Below are 27823 nucleotides of genomic sequence, written 5' to 3'. Positions count from 1 at the left end.
CTTCACGCGCGAGACACGCTGTCGGGACGCACGTTATCACACAAAAATCTTTACATCACCTCTCGTCCATCCAGTTATCTCACTTGAGGGAACTTATGCGCGAAGGTCCAAATTACTCGTACATCTTGAAGCAAGGGGCCAAGGGCTGTCATGCAATGCGTACAAATACCCACTTCATCCTCACCAGGATACGCTGCGCTAAGGCCATGCTGGCTATTACCGCGACAGCAAAGACTGTGTATTTGCGGAGTCCTTGTCGGCATCGTTAGCTTCTATAGATGCTGGCCCTCTGACGACATCAGACGTCTAGCCTAAGTTCCAAAAGGCCCAGATCTACTCCATAAGTTGTTTGAGGCTACTTATCATGCAAGTTTTGGATCTGGTCATGATCGTGTCATGATTGTCTGACACAACGCTGGAGCCTCCTCCGAGCGTGCGTTTGAATCGATCACGGCTCCATACCGGCAGCAATATTCCAAGTTCGACACGGGTACGCGAACCTGTTCAACCAAACCAGTACATAATCTTTACATCATCAGCAATCTCCAACAATACCGAAGCATAGCCGTGCTTGTTCGGAAACTCCAGTTGCGAAACTTTGGAAACGTCTTCTCTCCGTCTGTATGGGCCTTGAACTGGCGCGCCCGAGGTAGCGTCGCGCCGTGCCGGTCGTGAACCGAGATCCAGCGGCAAGCAAGCACGAGCTGCAAATCATTTCGAGTCAGGTACCTCTAACGTTTGCGGTACAGTTATCGCCGGATTCTGCTCGTCGCGGTATATCTTCGGATATGTATGGTGGAAAAGCTTTCATCTTCGGAGTACAGGTCACGTGCTCAAGGTCGATCTGGCCAGTCTGCCCCGAAACGGCTTATATCCAGGAACGCTGCAACGTCGTAATGTGGGGAAGATACCATATATGACATCGTCATCGTCTCAACCTACTGCTTCCAACTCCACCAGCTTGCGCGTCGTTTAATACCGCAGATATAGGTGGCCTTTTGGGAACCCTTACTAGCCATTCTTAGGCTCGGTGCGACTTTGGTATAGTAGATCCGATCAAGCCTCGTCCGTTGTCCGCTACGGGGCCCGGCGCTTTTCTTTTTCCATGGTTCGTCGATCTTAGATGACGACGTCGCACGACATACTCACATGACTGAACTGTCATTCCGCATAGCAACCTTGGTACTCCATCTACGAAGCAAGACCCTGCAGCTGCACGTCAAACATCGCGCAACCAAGATTAGCATCGTCTCACAGCCGCATTCCCATATCATCAGCCACAAGAACACACGATCCATAGTCCGCTCACTAACCATCGGTCTCTTGAACCGAGCGAGCCGCAACCCATACCTCTACTCCACGGCTGTAAACGCGCTAAAATGACGTGCATCCTGACTGAGCCGTGGCTGACTCGGCGTCAAAAGACATCAAGGGTCTTGCCTGTCTTCTCCACAATCACGGCTACTTTCGCTGCATCCAGACTTTTCACCCCACCCTCTTCTTGCTTTCACCATCAGAACAGCCGGACGGCCTCTCGATCCTTGATTGTGATTTAGGCGTTCGGCGCCGCACGAGTCAGCTTTCAACACCTCACGTCATACATCGCGGGATGAGGCCGCCAGACATTCCCATAGTATCTGCAAAGAGCTACTTCGGTCTTAGGTCCACTCGCTGATAGATTCTGGCGGATGATGGGCAAACGGGTGTGGGTACAATAACAACTAGTGCTCAGCAAAGTGTGCCATAGTGCACTATATTGGTAAGCGCTGAGGTGATACTGGAGACCAACAGGCGAAGGTCCATTTGCGGACCCTCTGTTTTGCAATACAGAGAGGGTCCTGCTGACAGTGGTGGAGTTGACTAAACGCTGAGATCAATAGGATCGGAGACGCTCAGCCACCACAGATTTTGACAGCTTCGGCCATACATCTAATTCGCGCATGCTGCGCGCTGCCGATACAAGAATTTCGGCAGATGCAGTAAGCAGGATCCCCAGTCACATGTCACGCTCCACGGAAACAAAGGGACCTTCGCAGAGCCTCACGTATGCACGACTTCTGAAAATTGTTTGTTGAGCTGCGCGCCTGGCAGCGTCGGTGCTTCTCCGGCCCTCTTTGCTCCGCTTACCCCTCCCTCGCTTCCGAACACTCCCACGGGAATTACTGCACCGTGAGAGGCAATCAAGGGCAATAGCACCAGGATCGATGGGCACCCGCTCTCGCTTTCCAAGCGAAAGTATATTCTTACCCTCTTGCCTATGGCTACCCCACAATTGCCGTCGGCTTCATAGGCATTGAGTTTGACACTTGTCCTTGTGGCTGGGAAGCGCGGGACGACTAAGCGCCTATCACTGCACGATCGAGACGAGCTGCCTTTTGAGACCACGTCAAAGTCGGCATCGTCCGTGCAGGGGACGCCTAATGGCTGTACGTTTCCTCCGTGGAGCGCGTTTGGTGAGATGTACGAAGTATGTGGGTTCTGCTTTGTATGTGGTATGTACTGCGCTGTTGTGATGCCAAGATACACACCTTGCATGTGTCTAGAACCAACGGTCGTGCACTCCGGTTTATCGTCTGCAGGATACGAAGCATGTGTTTCGGGATCAAGTTGCCGAGGCCAGAGGCTGGGAATCGTCGATACGTTGTGCGTTGCCTTGATTATCACCGGCCATATCGTGATGAAGGGCGGCCAAGCCGGACGGTCTTTCCTGTCCATTTGACTTTGATCTATGTTTATCAAACTTCGAGTTAATGTTATCTTAGATAAATCTTAGTTGGTGTAGCTCAGAAGCATGTTGCACATCAATACTGCAAGTTCATCACTAGTATTGTTATTGGGCCATCGTAGACGCCAAGTTCTCCGATTGGAAAAGCATGCCTCAGAACAGACGAGAGCGTCCAAATCAGAACAACATGAATCAGAAACCACCGTGATCTGCGTGAAGAAGTAGCATTCGTGTACAACAACCTATCGATGGATATTCCTCGGAGCCACTTACCCCGCCAACCGAAAGCACCTCCCCGCATCACAACACCACAGTACTCAGTATAGCATATCAATCTAACAACAACACCCAACAATCAAGTTCTAGGCCTACAGCAAAAGAGGAAAAAAGACCCCTTCAAACTCACCTGTCCAAATTCCTACGCAAGCGGCATCAGCCTCACATCCTCCAACACTACGCCCCACGGCCCGACCAACCCGACCAATCCAACAATGCCATCCCAAGACATACCCATCCTAGACACACACATCCACCTCTGGCCCTCAACCGCGACATCCTCTTCAAACCACGGCTGGATGACCCCCGGCCACCACCTCTCCAAACGGCACGGCATCTCAGACTACCTAGCCATTACATCACCCCAGCCCGCGGGATTCATCTACGTAGAAACTGATCGGTATCTGCCCTCCGCGGAGCCAAGTATCTCAGGCTCTGATAGCGATGAGGATGTTAAGGGAAAATTGAGGGAGTGGGCCAAAGAACCATTGGAGGAAGTTAGGTTTCTGAGGAGGATTGTGGAGGGGGTGCCGGAGGAGGGGGAGGGGGATGGGTTTACGGGGGAGGAAAGTGGGAAGATGAAGGGGGCTGTTGTGTATGCGCCTTTTCAGCTTCCGCCTAGGGTGTTCAATGTCTATCTAGAGCTTGTCAAGGAGGTGGCTGGGCCGCAGCTCTGGAAATGTATCAAAGGATGGAGGTATCTGTTGCAAGGGAAAGGGGAGGGTGTTGTTGCTAAGATGCTAAAGGAAGATGAGGAGAGTTGGGTTAGTAATCTAGTTGGGTTGAAGGGGTTGGGAGATGGATGCCAGGCGTGGTGTTTTGATGTAGGTGTCGATACCAATAGAGACGGGACAGGGCCTATGGAAGAAGTTGGGAGGTTGATCAAGGCTGTTAGGGAGAGAGAGGAGAAGGAGGGAGGTGGAGATGGGAAGAGGGTGAAGTTCGTCCTGAGTACGTATATGACTCCCCCTTTTCCTACACACCCAAACCATAAAACCGCAATGCGCTGTGACTTCTTTCACAAACATGACAAGCTAAAACCAAACTAACACAACTCCCAGACCACCTCGCCAAACCCCCCCTCTCACCCATATCCCCCAGCCCATCTCCCGTCTGGCTGCAAACTATGTCATCTCTCTCATCCGACACAAACGTCTACATGAAGTTCTCCGGCGCCTTCAACGAATTCACCTCGTCACCCACTCCTTCCGACATCGCTAGTATCCTAACTGCCTTATCCCCTTTCCTAGACCACGTTTTCAAGTGCTTCCCAGGCAGAGTCATGTTCGGGAGTGACTGGCCGGTGTGTAATGTGAGTGGGCCTGCGGGGGAGGAAGGGAGCTGGAAGCTGTGGAGGAGAGTTGTGGAAAGTTGGATGGAGGGGAAGGGGTTGGGAGAAGGGGAGAGGGAGAGGGTTTGGAGGGGGGCGGGAGAGGAGGCTTATGGGGTGAGTTTGTGAGGGGGTAGATCTGAATAGTTCTGAAGGTGAAGAGTTGATGCATGGAGGCTTGGTATGGGGGTTGTGATGCAAACCGGGACTGTCATAATTGACTTTTGGTATGTGGCTTAGCAAACAGGAAAAGTGCGAAGGATATAGTATTTGAACGAGCACATGAACCCTACGCTGTTAATATCGATCTATGGGAAATGAGATAGCGAGACTTCACCACCTTTAAGACCCTACGCAAACCCCCCTCCCCCCTCCCCACCCACCCCCAACAACACAACAAACGTCGCCTTCCCCTGCCCCTGCCCCCCATCCTCCCCTCCCGCCCTTCTAACAAGCCCCAAATACGCACCCAGCTCCTCATCATCCGTAATCTCAACCACAACCTCACTCTCCGCCCTCCCACCCCGATGTACAACCAACCCCTGCAGCTTATGCACAACAGTACCAGGGTGTTCGCGCATCGCTAAATCGCGGAGTGCGTTGACGGAGCGGGTTTGCATGATGGAGAGCCAGACGGAGCGCGTGGGGTACGGGGTTGAGGAGTGGGCGTGGAGGCGGAAGTAGACGGGGAGGGGCGTGGGGATGGGAGGGGTGGCGGGGTAGTAGGGTTGTTGGTAGTGGTGGTTGTGGTTGTGGTTGTGGTTGTGGTTGTGCTGGTGGTTGTGCTGGGATGCTGGTTGGTAGTGGGAGGATTGGTAGTGGTGTTGAGGTGGGTAGGAGGGGATGGGCAGGACTGCGGCGTCGCTGGCGGCTAGGAGGAGAGATGGGTCGATTTGGAGATCTGATGCTGTGGATAGGGAGGGCGCGGCGGTGTATGTAGTCTGTGTCCTTGCCTTTGGACCGGCACTATTCTGTTGTCTCCCCTTATTTCCCATGCTCGTCGGATGCGTAGCGACGACCGGCGGTGCAGGCCCTGGTCCCGGGCCCTGATGAGCCTGTTTCTTCTTACTGGGATCTTTGGAGGTCTTTTCCTGCTGTTGCCGCTTCATCACGTCTCGGGCCAACACTTCGAGAGCTCGTAACTTCCTTGCGTATTCTGGATCGTCTTCCCCTTGTGCGAGCGCCTTCACCAGGAACTCGGACTCGTTGACCCACGCTTGCTTCAAACCCGTCCAGCGTTCCTCACCAGCTTCATGCTTGTTCGAAAAATGAGCTGCTTTCAGCTTATCGGCAAAGGCGCTTCGGACGTGTCGCGTCTGTTCGGGATTGAGACCAAGGAGGTTCTTTGCGTCAGCGAGGGTCATGCGTGAAGTCATCGTTCGTAAGCGCTTTGTAACGTCCAGACAGATAACGTCGAGTGACAGCGCTCTCTGACCTTTTGGACGGAAGAGCGCGTCGACGTTCTGTAGCACCTCTGGCTCTTGTTGGAAGACTTGAGCCAAATGCGTGTCGTCTCGAATGAGTTGTTGTACAATCTGCGCCCACTTCTCCGGACCGGCAATGGTCTTCTTTGTGACTTCCTGCTCCTTGCATATCTGGAGAAAGCTCTCTCGAACCTGGCGGTACATATCGTTGTCTAGACCGAGGTAGGCTTTCGCTTCGTCGATGGTGGTCTCGGAAGGGAATCGAGGAGGTTCGCCGGGGGCGTCGGCGGGCAATCCGGCCCACCCGCGTGTTCGACGTCTTCGCTTGCGTGTCCGCCATTTCTCGTCGCTCTCGGTCTGAAGCTGCTGTTGGCGCAGTTGCTTCCGTAGCACTTCCTCCTCGCTCAAGCCTGTGATGTCGGGTTCGGGGAGTATCGGTCGCGCCTCTTCCACAGATGCCCCAACCTCCTCCCCTTCTTCCTGAGCAGCCGCGGCCTCTTCTTCGCTTCCATCGTCGCTCGTAGATTCCTCTGCCAATATCGCGTTACCAAGCTGGTTGATCAAACCTCTCCCAGGCACAACCTTGGCAGGCTTCTTCTTCGGCCTCTTTTGTATCCTCCCTTCATCAGCCTTTGTCTTCTTCGACCTAGAAACGCTTTCTCGAAGCAAGAGCTTGAGCCTCAGGCGCAAGCGCAGCAGTTCGCGGTCGTTGATTTGAAAGCCCTCAGCCTGTAGCGTATCCACCATGTCCTTCTGCGTATAGTTCTGTTCCCATAGTTGCTGGAGTCGCGCGACGAGGGCCGTGTTCTTGTGCGCTGGATTCTGCTTCGAGGGGAACTCCCATCGCTATGACGTGATCAGTCGGGGATTCGCGGAGGAGGATGGAAGTTGTGCGATAGCGACGCACCTTGAATTGGGTCTGGAAGGCACGCTTGCTGAAGTAACAAAGTCAGTGTTGACTGTTCTAGATATCTTCGCCAAACACTAGATTGCGAAATGACGGTGAGCGAGTACGGCGACCCATATGTACTCTCCCGCGCAGCGCTTGCATACCTTGGGGTGAATCCTCGTATCTCAAAGTACGACATGACCTCTTCCAGACTCCTGCGCTCCTCGACATAGAGTTGATAGCATAGCGCCTCTTTGTCGTCCCAAGAATACACCATCCTTGATCTCGTATCGCAGTATTTGGTGGAGGCTTGCGTGAACTGCGCAACTGGTTTGACTGGCGAACGCGACGCAATCGCCAAGACTTTCGGCCTCGGCTGATGATGCCCCGAACACGTGGACCGAACACGGCTCACTCATACATCGCACCTACCGAACCAGATTGCGCATAGCGGCATGTATATTATGGCTTCCTGCGTAGACGGTGCTATCGGACGAATTATTCCTCACCGTCTTCCAAGAGACTCAATACCCCCAAGCAGGCCACCCTGAGCCCCTCAAATACCGCGATAATCCATCTACCATACCCCACATCACACAGTGATACACCTACGAGCACAATGTCGCACGCCCGCAAGAACAGCCTGTGGACGCCCACCACGCCGACAGCGGCGCAAACCCCTCAGCTGCTGTCTGGCAAGTCCATGATGATCACCGGCGGCGTCACTGGCATCGGCCGCGCCATCGTCCTAGGATATCTCCAACACGGCGCAAACGTCGCCGTGAACCACTTCGGCGACGACAAGTCCACCTCGCAGTACCAATCCCTCGTCGAGGAAGCAGCCTCGAACCTACAAACCAGCAAAGAAGAAACAGAAAAGAGACTAGTAGAAGTACCCGGCGACGTGGGAAACCCTGAGACAGGCAAGAAGTTGGTAGATGCCGTAGTACAACGATGGGGACGATTGGACGTTGTGATAAGCAACGCTGGTATCTGCGAGTTCAAGGAGTTCTTAGAGTACGTACCTGCGCTCAGCAGCAACCCTTGAAGGATGCAAAACTAACACCCGTCTGCCAGGATAACACCCGACCTCTGGAACAACACCCTTACCACCAACCTCACCGGCGCATTCCACACCATCCAAGCTGGCGCAAAGCAAATGTCCACCCAGTCCCCTCCAGGCGGCTCTATAATCGGCATATCCTCCATCAGCGCCCTCGTCGGCGGCGCATACCAGGGCCACTACACGCCCACCAAAGCCGGTGTCCTGTCGCTAATCCAATCCTCCGCGTGCGCACTCGGAACACACGGTATACGGTGCAATGCGCTGCTACCAGGTACAATCAAGACGCAGCTCAACGAGAAGGATCTCGAAGACGAGGGGAAGAGGAAGTACATGGAAGGCAGGATACCGCTGGGAAGAACGGGTGTGCCGAGTGACCTTGCTGGTCCAGCCATCTTCCTCGGCAGTGATTTGAGTAGCTATGTGAACGGCGCGCAGTTGCTAGTTGACGGAGGCTTATTCGTAAACCTCCAATAAAGATAAACAGTCTCGTCAAACCCAAATGTAAACAAAGGACATCATATTATTCGTCTTTCACCACGTCAACTGCACCTCTAAGCGCCTTATCCCCGCCACCGCATGTAGTACATCCCCTCTAATCCTCTCCGCAGCCTCCCTCTCCACCCCCTCCATAAACACCCTAACCCCCTCATTCCCTTCCCCCACTAACACACCAGAGCCAAGCACATCCCTCGCCTTCTTCAACCCCACCCTATCCCTCCTCGTCTCCTCCCGTAACACCCAATACGTCTCCGGCGCCATCCCATGTAGCTGTGCACCCCGTACATCCATCCCTCCTATCGTGTCAACTAACACTACATCCATGATCTCAGGTAACGGCATCGGTGTTGCGGTATTCTGGGGTATAGGGTGGTAGGTGCAGGGGTTGCGGCCGCAGGGGATGCAGGCACGGCAGAGGGGGCAGGTGTATGCCTGGTGGCATTTTTGGAGCCAGGACACGAGGCAGGGGGTGCAGAAGATGTGGGCGCAAGGGGCGCGTTTGGGGATGTGTGTGGTAGGGTCGAAGGGGCATGTGCAGATTGGACAGCAGGAAGGAGGGGAGGAGGGAATAAAGGCTTTTTCGAGGCGGCCTAAGGCGCATGTGAAGAAGTGTAAGGCGTCTGGGTCTTGCACTAGATTCGCTGGCGTGTATGCGGTTTCGCGCCATTCTTGGCCTGCTGTGATGGCGCTCTTCACGATTTGTTCTACCCCTATAGCTGGTTCCTCGCGTGCCTGGAGTTCTACAATGCGCAAATACCGATACTGTGCCTCTGTCTGGCGCTGAGGATGTTTCAGCGTCCCTTCTTTCACCCACTCTCTGAACGTCTCTTGCTCGTAGAAAGAAGGAAAGTTTGAGTATAGTTCTTGCAGTGTATCATTCTGTGCCAGCTCAACAACTGCGGGGTTGCTGGCTTCTAGAGACTGGATGAGGGAGGTGGTGAAGGTTTGGAATGTTTGCATGGACTGGATGTATGGGTCTGACAGGGGGGTAAGGGGTGTGATGAAGGACTTGTGGTGGCGAAGGTCGAAGATGATGGTTTCGACGGAGGACATCTTTTCGATGTTAAGGGGTTTGGGTTCTGGGACTGGGGTTGAAGGAGGGACTACGAAATCGGCCATTAGAAGGAGGGTGTGAAGTTTTGGTCGATTGGGTTCGCGGGATTTGGAAGGGTAGGAGAAGTTGGGTAGATGAAGCTGTGGCGACAATGTGTATGTTACGCTGTGAAGTGATATTCAATGTTGGGTACGAACTCCTGGGCCTTTGAAATTGCACTGTGACCGAGTCAGTATCCTTGAGAGGTGTCATCTTGTTATGATGCAGATCAGTTAAGGTGAATACATTAAGGCCACCATACGTATGATAGCCCCCGATACGTGATACCTGATAAGTCCACCTGTTTTCCTCCTAAGACAACACTCATCACGCCAACTCCATCGCTATGATACCCATCCCACACCTACAAGCCATAGATGCGACTGTACGAAAACCGTGAACACCCTAGTATGCGAATATATACCGTATCCTCAAACGCCATCAACGACAGCGTCAAGAACGGATACCTCGATCAAGAAACCTGTCAAATGTTAGAACCTGTCCGGTTCATTCTTCAAAACGAATCCTATTCAAGAGGGAGTGCCTGCTCTGCGCGAGCATCAAGGGGGGTTGGAGTGCAGTTACCTCAGCAATGTTCTGGCGCTCGATATAGCTCTCCTGCTTTACATCTCTACCGACGCGCCAGTACGAGTCGGTGTAGTCCGCGCAGTTCATCTCGCGGAGAAACTGCTCGTCGTGCGTGATGACCAGCAGCTGGAAGTTGGCCTGCTTCCTGCGGCTCTGGATGATCTGAGACAAGGACTCGGCGAGACCCTTGATGTTCTGCTGATCCAGGTTGGTGGTGGGTTCGTCGAGCGCGATGAGACCGCAGTTTGTGCCGAAACATTCTGCGAGCGCGAGGCGGATGACGATTGAAGCGAGGACTTTTTGGCCTGCGGAACAGCGGCCTCGCATGTCCATCTCGGTGTCTTGCTTTACCATTACGACACGGTAGTTGTATGTCCGGTTACCTTTGCCATCGCCATCGGATACGATGCGGATAGCGTCCACGTCCGTACCTTGGTACGCGTTGCGCCACAGCTCAGCGAGAATGGTGTTGATCTCTTCCATCTTGAGCGTGTGATACTTCATGATTGCCTTGTCCAGAGCGCCAGCATAGCGCCCCAGGTCGTCGATGGCGGCTTTGGTAGTTTCGACCTTGATGTGAGCCTCGCGGTATTGCTCAGCCGCCTTTTTGTAGATTTTCTCATACTCCGTCATGAGATCCGTAAGCTGGTCATCCTTGTTCTTCATGTCGCGCTCCAGAGTTGCCTTCCTGAGATTGAGATCTCGTACTTGAAGATCCCAGTGGTCGGCTTGCTGCTCGTAGTGTGCCTTGTCACGCTCAGCACCGAGCTCTTCTAGCTTTCGGATCTCGACTTCTAGGCTGTCGAGGGAGCGCTTGGCTTTCCGATAGCGTAAATTCTCACTGATGGAGCGCTTGTTCGTTTCCGTGTCGCGCACCGTGTCTTCGAGCTTTTTGATCTTTCGAGTCAAATCGGACATGTCAGTTTCGATACGTGCGACCTCGCCTTGGAGATTCTCAATCTCTCGATGGGTACGTGCGAGCTGCTGTGGTCCACCACGACTAATATAAGCATCGATTTCCTCGTTCGCCTGGTTGAGCTGGCGCACAGTGTCGGATAGTCTAGCAGCTTCATCGTGAGCGCGTTGAACGCGATCGTTGCCACGGCGGTTGATGTCGTCGTACTTGTACTGCGCTTGCTCGATTTCGGGGTCGATGTTACTGATGTCCTGGTCGAAGCTGCGTAGGGCTTCACGTTGCTTGTGATTCTCCTGCTTGAGTTCTTCTACTCGATCGGCGAGATCCCGCTTCTCCTTCAGCTTTGACTGTGCGCTGCTCAGGTCCGCGTTGATGTCACGTACGCTCAGCTCAAGGGTCGTGATCTGATTACGTGACTTGTCTCTGGCAGCCGTAAGCTGCTCGAGCATTGTCCTAGCGTTGCGGCTATCATCAGACACACGTTGCAGATCGGTCTGAATTGCGTCGATGCCCCGAGAGAGCCCTGCAGACTTTTGTTTCCGTGCTAACTCTTTAATTTCTGCCTCAAGCTCCTGCGCTCTGCTATAGTAGGCAACAATGGTCTGTACCTCCTTTGACAACGACTCAACTTCTTGCTTCGCAGCCTCCAGATCGTGGATGACAGCATCCTGGTCTTCGAGCTGTTTGTTGAGAGCGTCGCGCTCAGCAGTCAGCTTGGTGAGGTTGGTCTGGAGTGCGGGAAGTTCGGTGTCGCGCAGACGAGTCGCTAGTTCATAGCTAGGTTTGGCCTTGCGAGCAGTCTCAAGCTTGGCCATGATTTCATCAACATTGTCTTCCTCCACATCCTCCTTCGCCTTTGCAATAATTTTCTTGAGTCCGCTGACAAAGCCCGCAGTTGTAAAGTCCTCATCGTGGTCATCGTGAAGAGTCCTCTTACAGAGACGGCACATGTTGTGTTTTTCGGCGTATTGCAGGCATTTGCTCATGTACTCCATCTGTGCTTCGAACTTGGCTTTGTCTGTAGATTTTAGCTCGTAATCATACTCCAGGTCTTGCAGAGTCTCGTCAAAATCGGAGATGTCGTCCTTCTGTATGGATTCTTTCACGGTCTTTTCGTACTTTTGGAGGTCGGCACGGTTCTGCTTCAATTGCGACCCCAAGCTTGACATCTGGTAGGTGACTTTGCCCAACTTGGTCTGCGCAATATCGCGGCGAGACCCAGCCTCCTTGACCTTGCCTGCCTTCTCTGCCAGCACCTGCTGGAAAGTCGTCTCTAAAGTGGCGGGGTCCCAGTCAGAGTCCACCAGCTGTGAAAGGCGCTCATTGTGAACCTTCTTCATGGTCGCCAAGCTGTGCTGCTGGGTTTGTAGCTCCTCTCGCTTGACATCGATAGCTGCAGACTCCCGAGCCTGCTTTGAAGCGTCACCAAACTCATTCGTCAAGCGCTCCTTCTGGTCTTCGAGTGTTCGTACGTTGTTGGACGCTTCGGATATGCGTTCGTCGTAGCGTTCTGAGTTCACTGCTGCGATTGCGTTTTGAAGCTGCTTTTCGACATCTCGCTTCTTATCTTGAAGAATGGCTTCGCTGCCCTCATCTGCCTTGATGTTGTTCATGGTCCTCTGGAGATCGGAGATGCGCTTGTCGTTGTTCGTGATCTGACTCCGCGCGGAGTCTTTGCTCTGGCTGAGTCCCGATTTACGTGTTTTGAGCTGATTGAGATTTTCCTGGGCTTCACGTAGGTTGCGTTGTGTCTCCTCCCGAGTTCGATCCAGAACCTTGTTCTGATCGCGAGACATCTTATTTAGGATCTGCTGGAACTCTTCCACCTGCTTCTCGGTGATGTCGTAATCGAATCCTCGCACAGCATGTCGCTTAGCGGCTTCCTTGATAGAGTTCTCGCGATGTTGGACCTGACGCTCATACTGCTCCTTTTGCGCCTCGTACTTGCCGATCTCGCTTTGCTTCGCTCCAAGGGCGTCCCTGTTGTCTTCGAGGTCGTTCTTGAGCTCAAGATACTGATTCCGGAACTCTTTGGCCTGAGTTGAGTATGTTGCGACGCGCTCTTCGTACTGATCTAGCATGTCTTGGAGTTCCTCGTCCGACTCAGCCAGCTCCTTGATGCTGTCTTGAAGCTCTGCAACATTTTCCCTGTTGATGTCTAGCGTCTGGCGCTTGGACTTCAGCTGTTCCACGATCTGTACGAAGCGCGCTTGGTGGTTGTAGGCGTCTTCATACTCCTGCTTTGCCTCAGTCCATTTCTTGTCGACGTTGTTGTAGTCCTCTCGCAGCGTCTCGATCTCGTCAAACAGTTTAGCTTGCCGCCTCTCGCTGTCCGCTGCGCGCGTCTTGTCCTCTTTGGCGTTGGCCTCGATGATCTTGAGCTGGCCCAGTTCGACGTTTCGGTCCTTCCGGATCTTTTTGATGTTGTCGATGGCTTTGGTGTATTTCAAAGCTTCGAAAATCTCATCAAACTTCTTCTTGAGGGTAGTCGCATCGCTCAAGGGCCACAGACTATCCTCTTGATGGCAGAAGATGACGTTTTCCAAGATGGCTTTGGATACACCGAGATACTGGGGGATGATCTGATCAAGCTCGGCGACACGGGTTGAGATGGAATGCTTTTCGCCGTCTTTGATCATGAGCAATGAGCCTTCTAGGGTCTTCTGGCTCCTCGTAGTCTTCTTGACGGTGATTTGCATGCTACGGGTGGCGACCATGCGGACACCAGAAGTAGAGCGGAAAGACAGCTTGACCTGCGCCACACCATCCTTCTCATTTCGGAGCGATGGGTCGTGGATGAAAGCGCCTCCAGTCTTGCTGCTTGACGGAAGCTCGCCGGTAGTCGCATACTTGAGAGATTCGATAATGGTTGTCTTTCCAGAGCCGTTCCAGCCGACGATGAGTGTAAGGGGTGCAGTGAACTGAATGACCTCTCCTTTTTCTGGACCGAAAGAGCGAACGCCCTGGATCATCAGGCGATCGACTTTCGACATGATGGCGGTCCGCGCTGCCGGCGCTGCTTCTTTTCCTGGTGTCTGTGAGGCTGCACAGCTGGTGATGGGGATCAGCTATTCGTTGTCGTACAATTGAGCAGGCGGATGTTGGAATTGCACCCCGCAGCTGGGTTGATATAGTAGCGTGTTGTTTGCTGCCTGTCAAACAGGCGCGGTAGCCTGGACGCGTTGACTAGCGGCGCGGTGTCACGTGCAGAAGAGGGCCGTGCGGGTTGGGCTCACAAGCGCAACACTGTTGTCGTCATGCTAAAGTGCGGATGGGCATGCACAAAACATAGAAATCCCATCACGTCCTCGGGGAAGCTGCCCGCGCCTATCACCTGCGGCTTTATTGCACGACATCATATGCAGCATCGTGCATTTGAGACGCCATGGCGCAATATCAAAATGGCGGTGCTGAGGTACGCTGACTGGCCCTGCATCCTTAGTAAATCTGAACACCTGTCTCATGATTGTAGATGATGGCCGGAATGCCTATGCACCCCCAGACGCAGGAGTTTAACGGGCTGCCCATGGACGATGGCATGCAGTCGATGGATCTGGATATGGGGTCGCTGGACGGAGCCGAGGGCGGCCAGAACGGCGGATTCTCCTTTGCGGATCCACAGATGCAGGCCGCGAGTCTACCAGCCAGCAGCACCATGGGCGACATGCAGATGACAGGCGCAGGCGCTGGGCCTCTACCGACGGGCTTCGGCGCCCCCAACATGAACCCCTCTGGCAGCACCCTGACCGAGTTCACCAAGCGGCGGAACTGGTCGCAGCGCGTGCTGGAAGAGCTGCGCGACCTGCTGCACATACTGACTCCCGACGGCAGGGTCCTCTATGTCTCCCCCTCATGCAAGGCGCTCACGGGCTGGGACCCTACGCATGTCATGGGCCGCTTCATCAACGAGTTCATCCACCCCGACGACATTGGCATCTTCGTGAAAGAGTTCAATGAGTCGATCGCGTCCGGAAACCCGCTCCGCTTCTTCTACCGCTTCCGCAAGACCGACGACACATGGATCATCTTCGAGTCGCACGGCCACCCGCATCTCAGCAGCGACCAGAACTCGTTTGCGCCGCCGAACACCATCAACTGCCGCGGCTTCTTCATGATGGCGCGCCCCTACCCGACCAAGAACGCCGCCCTCCTCGACTCCTTCCTCGAACACAAGATAGAGAACGAGCGCCTCATGAAGCGCATAGCCGAGCTCAAGCGGGAGGAGCAGGATGAGCAGGACGACTGGGCAAAGAAGACGGAAGGCGCCACCACCTCGGTGACTCCTTCCGAATCGCATGTCACGCAGAACATGAGCCAGGCAGATGCCGCGTCCTATGCGCAAATGCCGCCGCCAGCCAAGCCAGTCATCTCCAACACCGCCCTCACCCGCCAGAACCTCGACGAGGCCCTCGCCGCAAGCAAGCCCGACAGTATCAACGATAAGATGATGCGGTATGAGGGCGCAAATCATCTAGAAACAATCGAGATGTTGACCGGCCTCCGGTACAGGGACGGCGAGCGCTCACAGGGTATAAGTACCGGTGACGCCAGCCCGAACCTCATCCGTGGCGATGCAGGCATACAAATATCGCTAGACCGCGATGGCCGAAATTCTTCTGACAAGAAGAAGAAGCTCAAAATCGCCGACGAATACGTTTGCACAGACTGCGGCACATTGGATTCGCCCGAATGGCGGAAGGGTCCAAATGGGCCGAAGACGCTGTGCAATGCATGCGGATGTAAGTCGTTCATTCCAGAAGCAAGGGGGTATAATATGCTGACTGCGACAGTGCGCTGGGCGAAGAAAGAAAAGAAGAAACAACAAGGTCCTACTAGTATGCCAAGTGGAAGTGGCATGATGCATACACCATCCATGCCAATGCACAGCAGTACGGGCTCCAGCTAAAACCAACATGTTGTTGTTGTCGGTTGCTATTCCTTGCGAGTTTTACACGGCGTTTTCTTATGAGTCTCTCTTCTCCATTTTTTCTGGGCTTCAAGGTATCAGGCATATCAACGGCGTTGCATTTGTGGCTATTCACGAGCCTTTGGTCGGTTTTCCTTACGATCAGCATATGATTCCCAGGGCCATAGATAGATTCGGGCTGAGCAACGATACCACTTCTCTGTAGCGGAGATTGCAGATTGCAACTATCAGAGATGCATATCTGATCGCTCCACCATCGATTTGCATCACGAGGCTGGTTTGATAATGGTACCAGAATTTCCCGAGCACATGCTCCTCATCGTCTTCCGCACGAAGCTCTCAACTTCAAGGCGTTTCGCCTTAACCGCACTCCTCATCCACGATTCACACCTGACAGAGTTGTTGTGTAACATCTGGGATTACCGTTTGCGCCACCAACTTGTCGATCAATTTGGCGGATACAACAAGCGATGCTGCCTTCTCGACAGTCGAGTCATCAATGTCCACGAAGAGCCCTGAAGAGAAAGCCTCTGAAAATTCACCGCTAACGTCAGATTCGGATACGATGATCTGAAAGTTACACCGCAGAAGATGGGTGACCAGCATATTCTGCGAGGAACGTTGATCATCTATTTTCGCACCAAGTTACCCACACGTCAGGCATTCAGCACTGATGGAACTCTCCGAAGGATCTACTACGATGTGCAGCGGCTCAGCGGTCGTCATTTCTCTGATTCGTTCGTACAGACTGTTCGTCTAAACATGCATCAGAATGTACGAGTCAGCCAATCAGACCACAAAGCGTGGGCGCTAGAAGCAGTAAAGTTGGCGTGAGGCGCAGCCCCGTGGACAGCCCTACCCCATCTTTCGACATCCAGGTACGTCTTTCAAGATAGGCGAGCTGCTGTGTACAGCGTCTGTCTTGCGGTGCTGGCATGGGTTAAATGCCTATGACTATGATCGAGATGACTTCAACGTCATTCAGCTAGGCTGTCTAATGGGTAGCAACTCCCATGAGGCGACCCGTAGGAACAACACAATCTCCACAGGGCGTAACGACGCGTTGAAAGCTGCGCAGATCCATGCTGGAGTCGTCAGTCCAGATAAAAGAAGCATCAAAGCTATGAAGTAGGCGGTGCATGTACTAGTGCTACCGTCTTTCTGGGAGGCCTCATCTTTCCGTATAAGAAAGGGCAGTACTAACTTTCCAAGATGCACCACTTCATCTACAGGCTCACGAAGAGCTCTCCTTTACAACAAGACTATCATCTCTTCACCAATCCTGTCATATACCAGCCATGTCAAAGATGCTACTTCCGGTAGTCGCAGTATTCTCCCTGCTAACCCCCACCGCGCTCTCCCTATGCCCACCACCAGGTGCAATTCTTCCACCACCATCACTCGCTGCCCATACCTCCAACTTCAGCATACCGGATGCTGTTTTCCAAAACTTTAGTTTCATACAAAACACTTCGTTCGCGATCCAGGCTTCTATCGGCAACGCGACGGTCTTCCAATATGAGCATACAGCCCCTGTCCGTGAAGTCAATCAGTCGCTCTTCGACACCAAGTTCCGTATAGCTAGCGCAACCAAGCTAATCACGGCACTTGCTCTGGAGTTGAGTAAAGACAAGATCAGCTTGGATGATCCGATTACAAAGTTCATTCCTGGTCTGAACGAAGAATACTACGGAGATGTAACGATCAAGTCCCTAACCGATCACACTTCCGGTCTCGGTCGCTTCGTACGTCCTCCACTCCTCCAGTCCCGCACCCACACCCTGAACTAACACACCACCTCAGGGCTACACAACAGACATAGCATTCGGCCAGAACGCAACCGCTCTCGGGCTCCCACCACTCAACAACACCCTCCCAGGCTGCGACCCCATCCCCGGCGGCCAAATGTGCACGCCCCAAGAACTCCTCGACGAGTTCAACGACCCAGTCTACGCCCCACACTCCCCTTCCTCCCGCGCCATGTACAGCAATATCGGGTACATCCTCCTCGGCAAAGCCCTCTCAGCAGCCCACAACACCACCTACGAAGACGTGATCCAAAAGCTCATCCTCGACCCCGTCGGCATGGCAAACTCCTCCTTCTCCGTCCCCTCAGACGACGGAACTGCCGTCCTACCCCGCCGCCCTGAAGATGCCTCATGGTTCGTGGCGCCCTTTGGCAACCTGGACCCAACAGGCGGCTTGTGGTCTACACCCAACGACCTGCTCACCCTGCTTCACGCGCTCAAGAACGGGGAGCTACTCAGCAAAGTAGCATTGAGGAAGTGGATGCAGCCCACCACCTTCCTCCGGTCTCTCCAGCAATACGTCGGTGTAGCATGGGAAATCTTCCGTATCGACGACCTTCCGCTCGAGTTTCCGCGCGCGATCGATGTGTATACAAAATCGGGTGGTGTACCGGGCTATGGGAGCTATCTTGTGTTGATCCCGGAATACGATATCAGCATTACGATTAACGCGGCGGGGGGCGAGACAAGTTATTCGAGTATTGAGCTACTGGACGCGGTTGTGAGTGCGTTGGTCCCGTGGGCGGATCAACTAGCACGGAGGCAGGCGGAGGCGAAGTACGCAGGGAAGTATGTGCTTGAGACGGCGTCTTCGAACGACACGCTCGTTTTGTCTTCGACGGCGGGTCCGGGTTTGGCTATTGAGGCGCTGAACGTCAATGGCGTTGATATCATTGCTGCTTTGGCTATGAAGCAACAAGTCCCACTGGACAACTTTAGCGCGAGGCTGTACCCAACTGATCTAGATTCTCTGGGTACGCAGAGCGAGAACTGGAGGATGCTGCCTGATCAAATCAGCCCGGCGAAGAAGCTGTGGGCGGGGCTGGAGTGTATGAGTTGGAATAATGGGGATTGGGCGAGGTATATGGGGGAGCCGCTTGATACGATTGTGTTTCATGTGGATGCCGAGAGTGGGAAGGTTAGGAGTGTGGAGTTGCTTGGTTGGAGGGTGAGTTTGGTGAAGGTGGATTGAGGTGTTTGGCTATAGAGTTTTGGATTGTAGCCCGTGAACTGAGGTTTCGATATGATTCGAGATGTCTGTACACATTCATGTTCATCCGAAATGAATTGAAATGTGTTTCTTCGATACCTAATATATGGAACTGTAGAAACACCAGCTACCAGCCTTCTCCCGCGTCCCGACCACGACGAAACACCAACAACGAAAGTACTACCGCAAGATGCTAGTAGCAAAGGGGGTATCGAATATACAAAGCACGAACGAAAAGCCCTGCCACCTCCACTCGCTCAACATGACTAGTCCCATCCTCCCCCAACACCACCCAGGTACTTCAGACAACAGTAAAAGTCCTCTGTGGATAATTATCCAACTGCGTCATATCCTGAATCTCAGGGAACCAGTGTTCAAACAGCGCCTCCGCATCCTCACTCATCTCCTGTTCCGTCCCCTCAGGCGTACACTCATAGCATTCCAGTCTGCCGACACGATGATACGTGTTATTCCCCGCTGAAGACGAAGACTTGAGCACAATGCCTACTATGGAAGAACGGAATGTCATGCTGACGAGGACGCAAACGAGGGTTTCGCCGTCTTGCAGCGCGTCTTCGCCGCGGGGAGGGACGACGTCGGGGGTAAAGTCAACGGTCATACCGTTTTTAGCCAAGGTATACGAGGGCGGCGCGTCTGGCGATGCAGACGAAGAAGGCGGAGACGAATGAAACACGACTTCTGCGGCCATGGCACCTGAGAGTTCGAGGGGCTCGCCCATAATGGGTGACCAGGCACTCGCACGCTTGCCTTTTGGACCGAAGGAAGCGCGGCAAGCGAGATCCATGGCGCTTGTGTTGTCGAAGAAGATGGGGGAGCCTTCGACGGAGGCCCATGACCAACTTGGCACGTTTTGTCCTTGGGCTAGTTTGGGGCGCCGGCAGCGTGAGCTGTCGTTGGGATACCAGAGGAGGCCGAGGGTGCTGAAGGTCCATTGGCCGGCTATGTAGCCTGATTGGAGGGTTGGAGAGAGGGCTTTGGCGATGCTTGCTATTGCTATCAGGCGGTCGCTGTCGTAGGTGAGGTGGCGTGCGGTGTATTCGGTTATGATGTAGGACCAGAGTTGGAGTGTCTCTTCGCGTCTGCGTAACAGCTCTTGTTGAGCGCCATTCGTGAGGTTCGTGGAGGCCAGTTGGTTTGTCATGCTGTCCATACGAGTGTGGCCCATATTTCCGTTGGTGTTGGCTTGTTGTGGCCTATTTGCTGTTTCGTAGAGGACTCTGCCAAACTCTTGCTTGACCTGATCGCATGGCCGCGTGTCATATGTATTGTCGTCGATACGCCCGCATTCGCATTGGTAGCCTTCTCGGCATTCTAGGATCATCTCGCTCTTGGTGAAGTGCAGCACTCTCGGCGAAAGTAGGCGTTCGGCGTACGGCCATGCGCGAATCAAGAGGGGCGTGTGTAGATTTGCTTCTTCGGTCATGTTGAAGGGTAGCTCCCACTCGTTCATGTGAGCATTTCCGTCAAAAGGCGCCTTGAAACTGTAATGAGTCGGCTGCTCCCGCACGTTGATCTTATGTAGCGAGCCTTTGTTGTCCGTTGCTTGGATCTTGAATGGCTGTGTTTTGGGAGGAAAGAGGGGTTGGGTACTGCTGTCGGATGCGGAGGTCGCCGCAATTGTCAAGAAGGCGTTGCCGAAGATCTCATCCATCTTGAGCGAGTCTTCAAGCTTCTCCTGGACGTCATCTTGTATCAGGCACAGACTATCGATAAACAGCCAGCGGAAACCAAGCGCTCGGGTGAGGAAGACGGCCTCTTGGTATGCTCTTGGCAATGTTGACCATGGAATGCTCTTCTTGTGTGATTGCAGGTTTGCCAAAGTCGTCTTCGGGATCCCTTTGGCCAGTCCCCAGACATGGCTCAGGGCGATGTACTCGCCGTGTTCGTATCTCCTCTCGTCTTGGATGTATTCACTTTCGTGCAAGCGCATGCTCTTGGAGTCGTCGCGCGACAGCAAGTCTAGAACGCGCTTCGGTAGTGTGGTCGGTTTGCCTCGGCGACTGCATGTAACATGGTTCTCTAGGCAATTCTTAATCAAGCCTCGCGCTGTTGCTAAACCAGTACTATGTAGTGGATTTTCTGTCACATGTTTTCCGCGCCCAATGGCGGAGAAAGGAGACTGGCCGTCTGCGGTGTTGTTAGTTCACGCGTTCCTGCAGAGCGAATGAGCTAGCAGTAGGTGTCCGTTCCACGACCGCAACCAGCATTACATCAACTGAAGCACGTCGGAAGAAAGTTTGGCATACCTCCATCGGTGAAGAACTCGAGTTTCAGATCTGCATGGCCTGCTGCATGTTCATGTTCGTCCTCGTGGCAATCGTCATGGTCGTCGTTGTCTTTCCATCGGAGTTCGACGGAAAGATGTTCTTGGGGAACTCTTCCATTCTTTGGTCTGAATGTTTCTGCCTTCACTCTAACATTGTCTTCGTTGATGTTTGGGAATCGGTCGTGATGTAGGAGGATGCCATTGAGGAGGAGCGCGCACGCGCGACAGGAACTTGATCTCGACCTCAGGTTTGGCAGCGTCGTGTCGACCCAAACGAGGGAATCTGGCCCATTCTCTTGCACGCTGTCCGATCCATGGAGGTGCTTCTGGAGACCTTTACATGTCGCGCAAACAGATACCATGGCGTCGTGGAGTGGTTGAAAATGGGTGATGGATATGACGACGGTGCGGGGTGCTGAAGTTCGTTCCCGTTGTTCCGCGGGGCGGCAGGACAGTGTTAGGGAGATGGCACACTGACCAGGTATACGTCAATTGAAACCCCTTAAGCAGTCGCTACTAGTGAAAATGCTGGCCCACGAAGCCAGTAGCAGCAGCTGACATTTGCATGCGGCTTCCAGACCATTCGACGGCCTAAGGTGGAAGGTCAGCTCTGAACCAAACCAAAAAGTGGAGGCGCCACTACTAATCCTACGGGCAGTGAACCTCTCCCGCTCTTGTGGGGACGCCCAGCTTCTAAAGCACAAGGATCTCTCGTCGCACTACGATTATCATTTGCAGAAAGATAAGTATTCGGCGACCTATCGCCGCCTTGTCTCGCCCCTCGCTCGAAGACCTGCAGCACAGATCATCGGGCACCGCGCATGGCGATATCATCCAAGCTGGTGCATGCTGACATCTATCCTGCGCCCGCCGAACCTTGGTAACGAATTGATCGCGTCGAATGGCTAGGTGCCGCTCGTTCGGTGCTTCTCCCGTGAACACGACCCTCGCGCCCGCAGATCCGGGTCAACGTGCTTCAGCCCATTTGTTCAATCATTCGTCAACGCAATGCTTTTTTCGAGCTGCTAGCCTACCAGGAGAATTCATGATGAAATACGAGCTGAGCCATTGTTCGGCCAAGTGCTGCATTTAGCAGAAGTGACATCTAGATCCTCACCTGACAGCAGCCATGAGAATGTCTTCATATCCAAGCCATGCGGCATCAGCAGAGACGTATTGCCACACCGACGTTGTTCAGCCTGCTTTCAGACACCTGCGCATAGTGATGGCAGCCATGGAAAACGCCCTGCTTTCCGCTTCAAAAGCCGCCTAAAAGCGGCCTCGAACAGCCAATCTTTCCTACGGAACTTTTCTGACTTGCATCCTACTTCCAGATCCGGCGCATCATCCTTCCATGTACAATCTATCCACCGGTCGACCATCAGCATGTCAGATTCGTCAATCGCCTTCCGACTGCGTCGACCACCGATCGGTCATGAAAGGACGGCGACCTTGCAGCTGCTCAAAAGACTGGAAGCAGAATCGCATTCGCGCAAGGCTTCATGCATCAACGATGTAAAGTCCAATAAAGAGGTCAACTTGCAATCTTCCGCTGCGTGTCATCACTTGGGCTTCGAAAGGGTGGTCAGGCTGGGGCCCGCCAAATCGAGTCCATCTACATCCATGAGCCACTTCAACCGCCTTAAATGCAAGCCTTCACGACTCTGCCTCGCCATTCGGTCTGCGGTCTGATAGCCCGGGCCAACGATATGAAATGGGCGTCAACCGCTGCCTTAAGAGCTCCCTGTGTTCAAATGGTCGCTAGAGGCTGTACGCCTAAGCATGCTGAAAGCGAAGCCAACATCACGAGAAGATGCTGCCTAAAGTCGTGGAGGCTTGAAGGATGAAGTTGCGCATCGTTCGTGAAGTGCGATCTCGTAGTGACCTATAGCGTGCCGACTACATACTCCATTACGCGTATCATCGTCACGTGGGCTCATAAAGTTCTCTTCCAGGACATGCGGCGCTCATCAATCGGTGGAACTCGATATTTTTAATCTTGTTCACTAAACGTGACTTTCGTAAGTCGCGTCTTACTCAACATTACCACGAGACTGCGCGTCGTGTCTGCGTGAAGGGCACAGCGCACGTGCCTTTACTAATACAATCGAGACTAGCGTTGCGGGACTGCATGTGGTAGCGACGACCCGGCCCCACATCGGGCTGCCACAAGCATCCCAGATGTGCCAGAGTCACGATGTAGGCAACTCGCCTGGCAACACCAACATGACTTCGGTTATCAGCGCATTACGCAAGCAAATTGCAACATGCGAAGCCACACTCAAAGATCTGCGCCAACAGCTGGCGGAAGCAGAGCACAATCAACGCGAGCAGGGCAAGATTGTGCCGCAAAAAAGGCGACTGGCAACTGATCCTGTAAACCCCATGGATCATGACATGAATTTTGGAGTCCCGGATCAGTTTCGAGACGAGATATTTTCTATACTCCAGCAAGAGCAAACGGCGCCGGAAGCCGCAAGCACTGTAGCTGAAGATGCACCGAAATGGCCATTGGAGAAGAACGAGTACAAGAGATATGGAAGGCAGCTGATTATGCCTGAGATTGGTCTGAAAGGTGAGTTCGGTCTTGAATAAGAGCATTTGGAATAGTGCTGAGCCCGGGTTACTTAGGTCAGCTTCGCTTGAGAGATGCCCGTGTACTCATCGTAGGTGTGGGTGGTCTCGGTTGCCCAGCTGCTGCATACCTGGTCGGAGCAGGAGTTGGTACCGTTGGACTAGTCGATGGCGACGTTGTAGAAGAATCGAATCTACACCGACAAATCTTACATTCTACAGCCAGAGTTGGAATGACCAAAGTCGAGAGCGCGATGGTGTCTTTGAAGTCGTGCGTCTACCCATCAAGTTGTACCACGGGAAACCCAGCTAACCTACTAGACTAGGCTCAACCCTAATGTTACACTCGTCCCTCACACATCCCGACTTAGCCCAGAGACTGCGATTTCGACATTCAAACAGTACGACTTGGTTCTAGATTGCACAGACACTCCCGCATCGCGCTACCTAATATCCGATACATGTGTCCTCCTAGGCAAGACGCTCGTCTCCGCATCAGCCCTCCGCATAGACGGCCAAATGATGGTCCTGAACAATCCACCCTTACCAGCCGGCGATCCCAACGGAGGCCCCTGTTACCGCTGCGTCTTCCCCAAACCGCCACCCCCCGAATCCGTCGTCTCATGCGGCGACGGCGGCATCCTAGGACCGGTCGTTGGCGTAATGGGCGTCTTGCAAGCACTCGAAGCGATCAAAGTCCTCACCCACAAACCCACCACCACACCCGCAGATCCGCCGAGTCTTCTTCTCTTCTCGGCTTACTCGAATCCCATGTTCCGTTCTATACGGCTCAGGAGTCGGAAAGCGAAGTGTGCTGCTTGTTCGACGCACGCAACGATCAGTGCAGAAGCGCTGGAGTCGGGGAGTCTGGATTATGTCCAGTTCTGCGGCAGTTTACTTCCAGATAACAACCCATTGGCCCCTGAAGAACGCATATCAGCGAAGAACTACGCCCAATTACGATCCGGTGTCAATCCTTTCACGGGCACAGTATCGAAGAAAGAAAGCCACTTGCTAGTTGACGTCCGCGAGAAGGTGCAGTTTGAACTGTGTAACATCGACGGTAGTATCAACGTGCCTTTCTCTACGGTCTCCGCTACCCGGGGACCTGCCTCTGCTGTCGAAGAAGAGGACTGGACCAAGATGCTGCGGCAATCCGAGAAACCCATCTTCGTTGTGTGTAGATTGGGTAACGACTCGCAGGTCACGGTCAAGAAGATGAAAGAGCTTGGGCTCGATGCGGGAGGGAAGAGGTATATTGGTGATATCAAGGGAGGTCTGCAGGCGTGGAGAAGTACTGTCGATACTGAGTTTCCGGATTACTGAGCTTTTACCATCAGATCCTCCATGTAAATAAGAGCGGTCAATCGAGATCACAATTTCTAGTCAAACATCTTAGCTACCAAGCTCAACAACAAACCTCTTACCACCCCCATATCCCTCCACCATCCTCTCCAAGACCCCATCAATACCCTTCAACCCCTGCACCATCTCAACCTCCTGCGCACTAATCCACCCCTTCTCCATGCCAAACGGTAAATACGTCCCCACAACCCACTCCATCAGTCCTTCATTCCCCTCCTCGTACAACGAGTCTGACCACGGTTCAAACACTCTCTCTACACCATCTGGAAAGTCCTCAGGTCCAAACGCCGGTTGAGTAGCGAAGAGTTTGCCTCCGCCTTGGGCGACCAGAATGTGGCTTGCGAGGGAGATGGTTTGGGGAGTGGATATCATGTCCACGACGACATCGTATGGTCCACGCGCTCTGATATCTGCGATGATTTGGTCGGGTGGAAGTGTATGGTCGACGACGTGACTTCTACTCCCGCTGAGCGTACGCACGGTATCCATACACTGCGGTGAAGACGTTGTGATAACATCGTACCCTGCGCATCTGAGGTACTGCACTGCTAAACGACCGAAACTGGAACTTCCGCCGTATATCAATATCTTCTTCTTTTCACTTTCTTCTTCCTTTTCCTGAGAATCAGGTCTGCGCAGTCCCAGCCGCCCGGAGAAGAGACCGGCAACACAACTCGCGTTCATTATCAACGCTACCAATGCTGCTTCTTCATCTTTGTTTATGCGTTGCGGTAGTCTGACTACCATTTTCTCCTCCGCAGTAACGAGGGCGTAGCGTTGATACGCGCCATATGCGTTTTCCTGTGTACCGAATCTTTTGCTAACGAGAACACGGTCGCCAACTTGGTATTCGGTGTCTGAGGAACCGATGGCAGCGATCGTACCCGTGTAAGAAGAGCCTGGGATGAAGGGGTAGGAAGGCGGTGGTGGGGTGCCGCGTTTAGCGATCTTGGCTTCAATGGCGTTGATGCCGATGAAGGAGACTTTGATTAGGAGTTCGTAAGCGGAAGGTTTGGGGATGGGGAGGATGTGTAAGGTGAGAGGGGAGTTTGGGGATGTGAGGATTGCGGCTTCGTTCATTGTGGGTGACTGTTGAAAATCGCAGTTGAGTTGTGCCAGAGAATGGATTTGATGGTCTATTATACATTTGCATGGCTGTTTACTACTACGTGTCGGTGTAGAGCTCAAAGGAGGTGGCTGCTATGCACAAGAGTCGATGATTAAGCGATCATGATCCTACGGAAAGTTTCCGCCACGGATTACACAGCGCGATGCTGGGTGCCGTGTTTCTCGCCACGGTATTGCCCATGTTGCATCGATTGACCGGGTTAATTATTATCATGCTGACATCGGCTCGCACCGTCGGTGCTATGAGGCTTTGAAATGCGGGAGAGTAGGGCGCCTAATCTGGACGATGCAGACACGGACGGGAAATTCGTGCGTAATCAGATCGCCTGATCTACTTCCTGCCAATGCGTCCGTGGTTCCGCGGGTATCTCTTCAGTGTTCCTCGCCTGCCAAATCGCTCCCCTGAGCCATTGGTGAAGTATAATTCTCGTGTCTCAGACGCCTGGCCTTCACTGTTGCGCGAACTCAGGCTTCGTCTGCATATTACTCTGTACATGACTCTTGAGCGCCGCCCAGCGATCCTGCACTGCATCAGCGCCCTGTGCCCCTTTCCCACTCCCGCCCACAAGCTGCGCCAGATTCGCATTAAACCTCTCCTTCTCCAACTTCTCCAGCTTCTCCTTCCGCTTCTTCGCACCCTTCGTTTTCTTCATGCTGTCGGGCATCTTCTGAGGTTGCACTATCCGCGCTTGACTTGTTTCGAGCCCATCTTCTCCAGACTCTGGCAGTGCGTCGGCGAGCGACTCGAGGTTTGCGATGAGCTTGTTATTGTGGCGTCGCCGTTTTTGGGTCTTGGCAGAGGACTTTTCGATTTTGGATACAAATGAGGAGTGTTTGATCTTTAGCTTGTCGCGTTTGGAGGAAGGGTACGAGGGGATGCCGTCGGGCTTTGGGAGAGTTGTGGTGGTAGTGGTGGGACGGGCGGCGCGCGCTGACTTTGCGCGCGCTGTTGTGCGCTTCTTTATGGGTGCCTATTCGTTTACGTAAGTACGTACTGTATTGTACAGGAATTCCTAGAGGAACATACCATGGCTGTCTTGTGTGTAGAGAAGGTTGAATAGTTCCTGTCGCATAGAGCTGGTGGAACGCTCCTGCGCAAAAGTTCTTATCGATAACGACAAGTGCCGACGTCAACCACCCGGCCCGTGCGACCTTCACAGACACTGCACGTACAACTCGGCTTCCGTCTCACAACCCTCCATCCGGATGTAACTTCGCGGCTACACGAAATTCACGAGCTCATACGCAACTGCAACTGTATAACCTTCTCCGACGTGGTTCAACGGGCACATCGCCTCAGTGAGCTACCACGGCTCCTCTTCGTCCCCCTTTGCTCATCCTTGTCGCATCTACCGGGCTAAGTCCTGTGTTTCACTCTTCACATACTTCCTGTCATCATGTACACGCTCGTGGTGCTTGAGGCAACGCGTTCATTCCCGCCAGGATGAAGTCCGAAAGAGCTGCCTCACTCGACGCCACCAACGGCGAGTCGGACTCCGCACCAAACAGCAAACAGCAGCTTTTCTCGCAGCCGAGTCATCTGGTCATGCTTCAACCTGGGGCAGGACTCCTTTACTAAACACTCCGATAAGACTGCAGCATATCGGACTTGGCTAGGTGCGGCCCGTTCCCGACCTCCAACTATTGGATGTCTGTCGCATAACGATCCTCGTTGTGATCACCTATGATGCACTACGATGGCATGATTTTCCCTCGTTT

At 53.4% G+C, this 27823-nt stretch overlaps 9 protein-coding genes across 9 annotated transcripts; 4 read left to right on the top strand and 5 right to left on the bottom strand.

The window, feature by feature from the left end:
• Nucleotides 1-4681: 4681 nt before the first annotated feature.
• On the bottom strand, nucleotides 4682-6921 carry J4E78_008703 (uncharacterized protein; the record flags this gene model as incomplete). The annotated part of the gene is made up of 3 exons (XM_049369303.1): nucleotides 4682-6601; nucleotides 6663-6690; nucleotides 6809-6921. The coding sequence occupies 3 exons, from the start codon at nucleotides 6919-6921 to the stop codon at nucleotides 4682-4684; spliced, it is 2061 nt and encodes a 686-aa protein (XP_049219004.1).
• A 342-nt stretch (nucleotides 6922-7263) lies between these two features.
• On the top strand, nucleotides 7264-8184 carry DHG2 (L-rhamnose-1-dehydrogenase; the record flags this gene model as incomplete). Its single annotated transcript, XM_049369302.1, has 2 exons — nucleotides 7264-7661; nucleotides 7722-8184. The coding sequence occupies 2 exons, from the start codon at nucleotides 7264-7266 to the stop codon at nucleotides 8182-8184; spliced, it is 861 nt and encodes a 286-aa protein (XP_049219003.1).
• Nucleotides 8185-9808: 1624 nt separating this feature from the next.
• On the bottom strand, nucleotides 9809-13798 carry J4E78_008701 (uncharacterized protein; the record flags this gene model as incomplete). The annotated part of the gene is made up of 1 exon (XM_049369301.1): nucleotides 9809-13798. The coding sequence occupies one exon, from the start codon at nucleotides 13796-13798 to the stop codon at nucleotides 9809-9811; it is 3990 nt and encodes a 1329-aa protein (XP_049219002.1).
• A 392-nt stretch (nucleotides 13799-14190) lies between these two features.
• Nucleotides 14191-15711, top strand: J4E78_008700 (uncharacterized protein; the record flags this gene model as incomplete). Its single annotated transcript, XM_049369300.1, has 3 exons — nucleotides 14191-14220; nucleotides 14278-15544; nucleotides 15596-15711. The coding sequence occupies 3 exons, from the start codon at nucleotides 14191-14193 to the stop codon at nucleotides 15709-15711; spliced, it is 1413 nt and encodes a 470-aa protein (XP_049219001.1).
• Nucleotides 15712-17030: 1319 nt separating this feature from the next.
• J4E78_008699 (uncharacterized protein) lies at nucleotides 17031-18732 on the top strand (the record flags this gene model as incomplete). Its single annotated transcript, XM_049369299.1, has 2 exons — nucleotides 17031-17477; nucleotides 17536-18732. 2 exons carry the CDS (start codon nucleotides 17031-17033, stop codon nucleotides 18730-18732), a joined length of 1644 nt encoding a protein of 547 aa, XP_049219000.1.
• A 319-nt stretch (nucleotides 18733-19051) lies between these two features.
• On the bottom strand, nucleotides 19052-20701 carry J4E78_008698 (uncharacterized protein; the record flags this gene model as incomplete). The annotated part of the gene is made up of 1 exon (XM_049369298.1): nucleotides 19052-20701. The coding sequence occupies one exon, from the start codon at nucleotides 20699-20701 to the stop codon at nucleotides 19052-19054; it is 1650 nt and encodes a 549-aa protein (XP_049218999.1).
• A 2517-nt stretch (nucleotides 20702-23218) lies between these two features.
• Nucleotides 23219-24937, top strand: J4E78_008697 (uncharacterized protein; the record flags this gene model as incomplete). Its single annotated transcript, XM_049369297.1, has 3 exons — nucleotides 23219-23612; nucleotides 23669-23882; nucleotides 23938-24937. The coding sequence occupies 3 exons, from the start codon at nucleotides 23219-23221 to the stop codon at nucleotides 24935-24937; spliced, it is 1608 nt and encodes a 535-aa protein (XP_049218998.1).
• Nucleotides 24938-25006: 69 nt separating this feature from the next.
• Nucleotides 25007-26056, bottom strand: J4E78_008696 (uncharacterized protein; the record flags this gene model as incomplete). Its single annotated transcript, XM_049369296.1, has 1 exon — nucleotides 25007-26056. One exon carries the CDS (start codon nucleotides 26054-26056, stop codon nucleotides 25007-25009), a length of 1050 nt encoding a protein of 349 aa, XP_049218997.1.
• Nucleotides 26057-26553: 497 nt separating this feature from the next.
• Nucleotides 26554-27134, bottom strand: J4E78_008695 (uncharacterized protein; the record flags this gene model as incomplete). The annotated part of the gene is made up of 2 exons (XM_049369295.1): nucleotides 26554-27075; nucleotides 27132-27134. 2 exons carry the CDS (start codon nucleotides 27132-27134, stop codon nucleotides 26554-26556), a joined length of 525 nt encoding a protein of 174 aa, XP_049218996.1.
• Nucleotides 27135-27823: the final 689 nt, after the last annotated feature.

The sequence above is a fragment of the Alternaria triticimaculans genome, assembly GCF_023758025.1.
Source record: "Alternaria triticimaculans strain BMP 0046 chromosome Unknown scaffold_16, whole genome shotgun sequence".
Taxonomy (NCBI): domain Eukaryota; kingdom Fungi; phylum Ascomycota; class Dothideomycetes; order Pleosporales; family Pleosporaceae; genus Alternaria; species Alternaria triticimaculans.
This window is presented reverse-complemented; position numbering and strand designations above follow the sequence as displayed.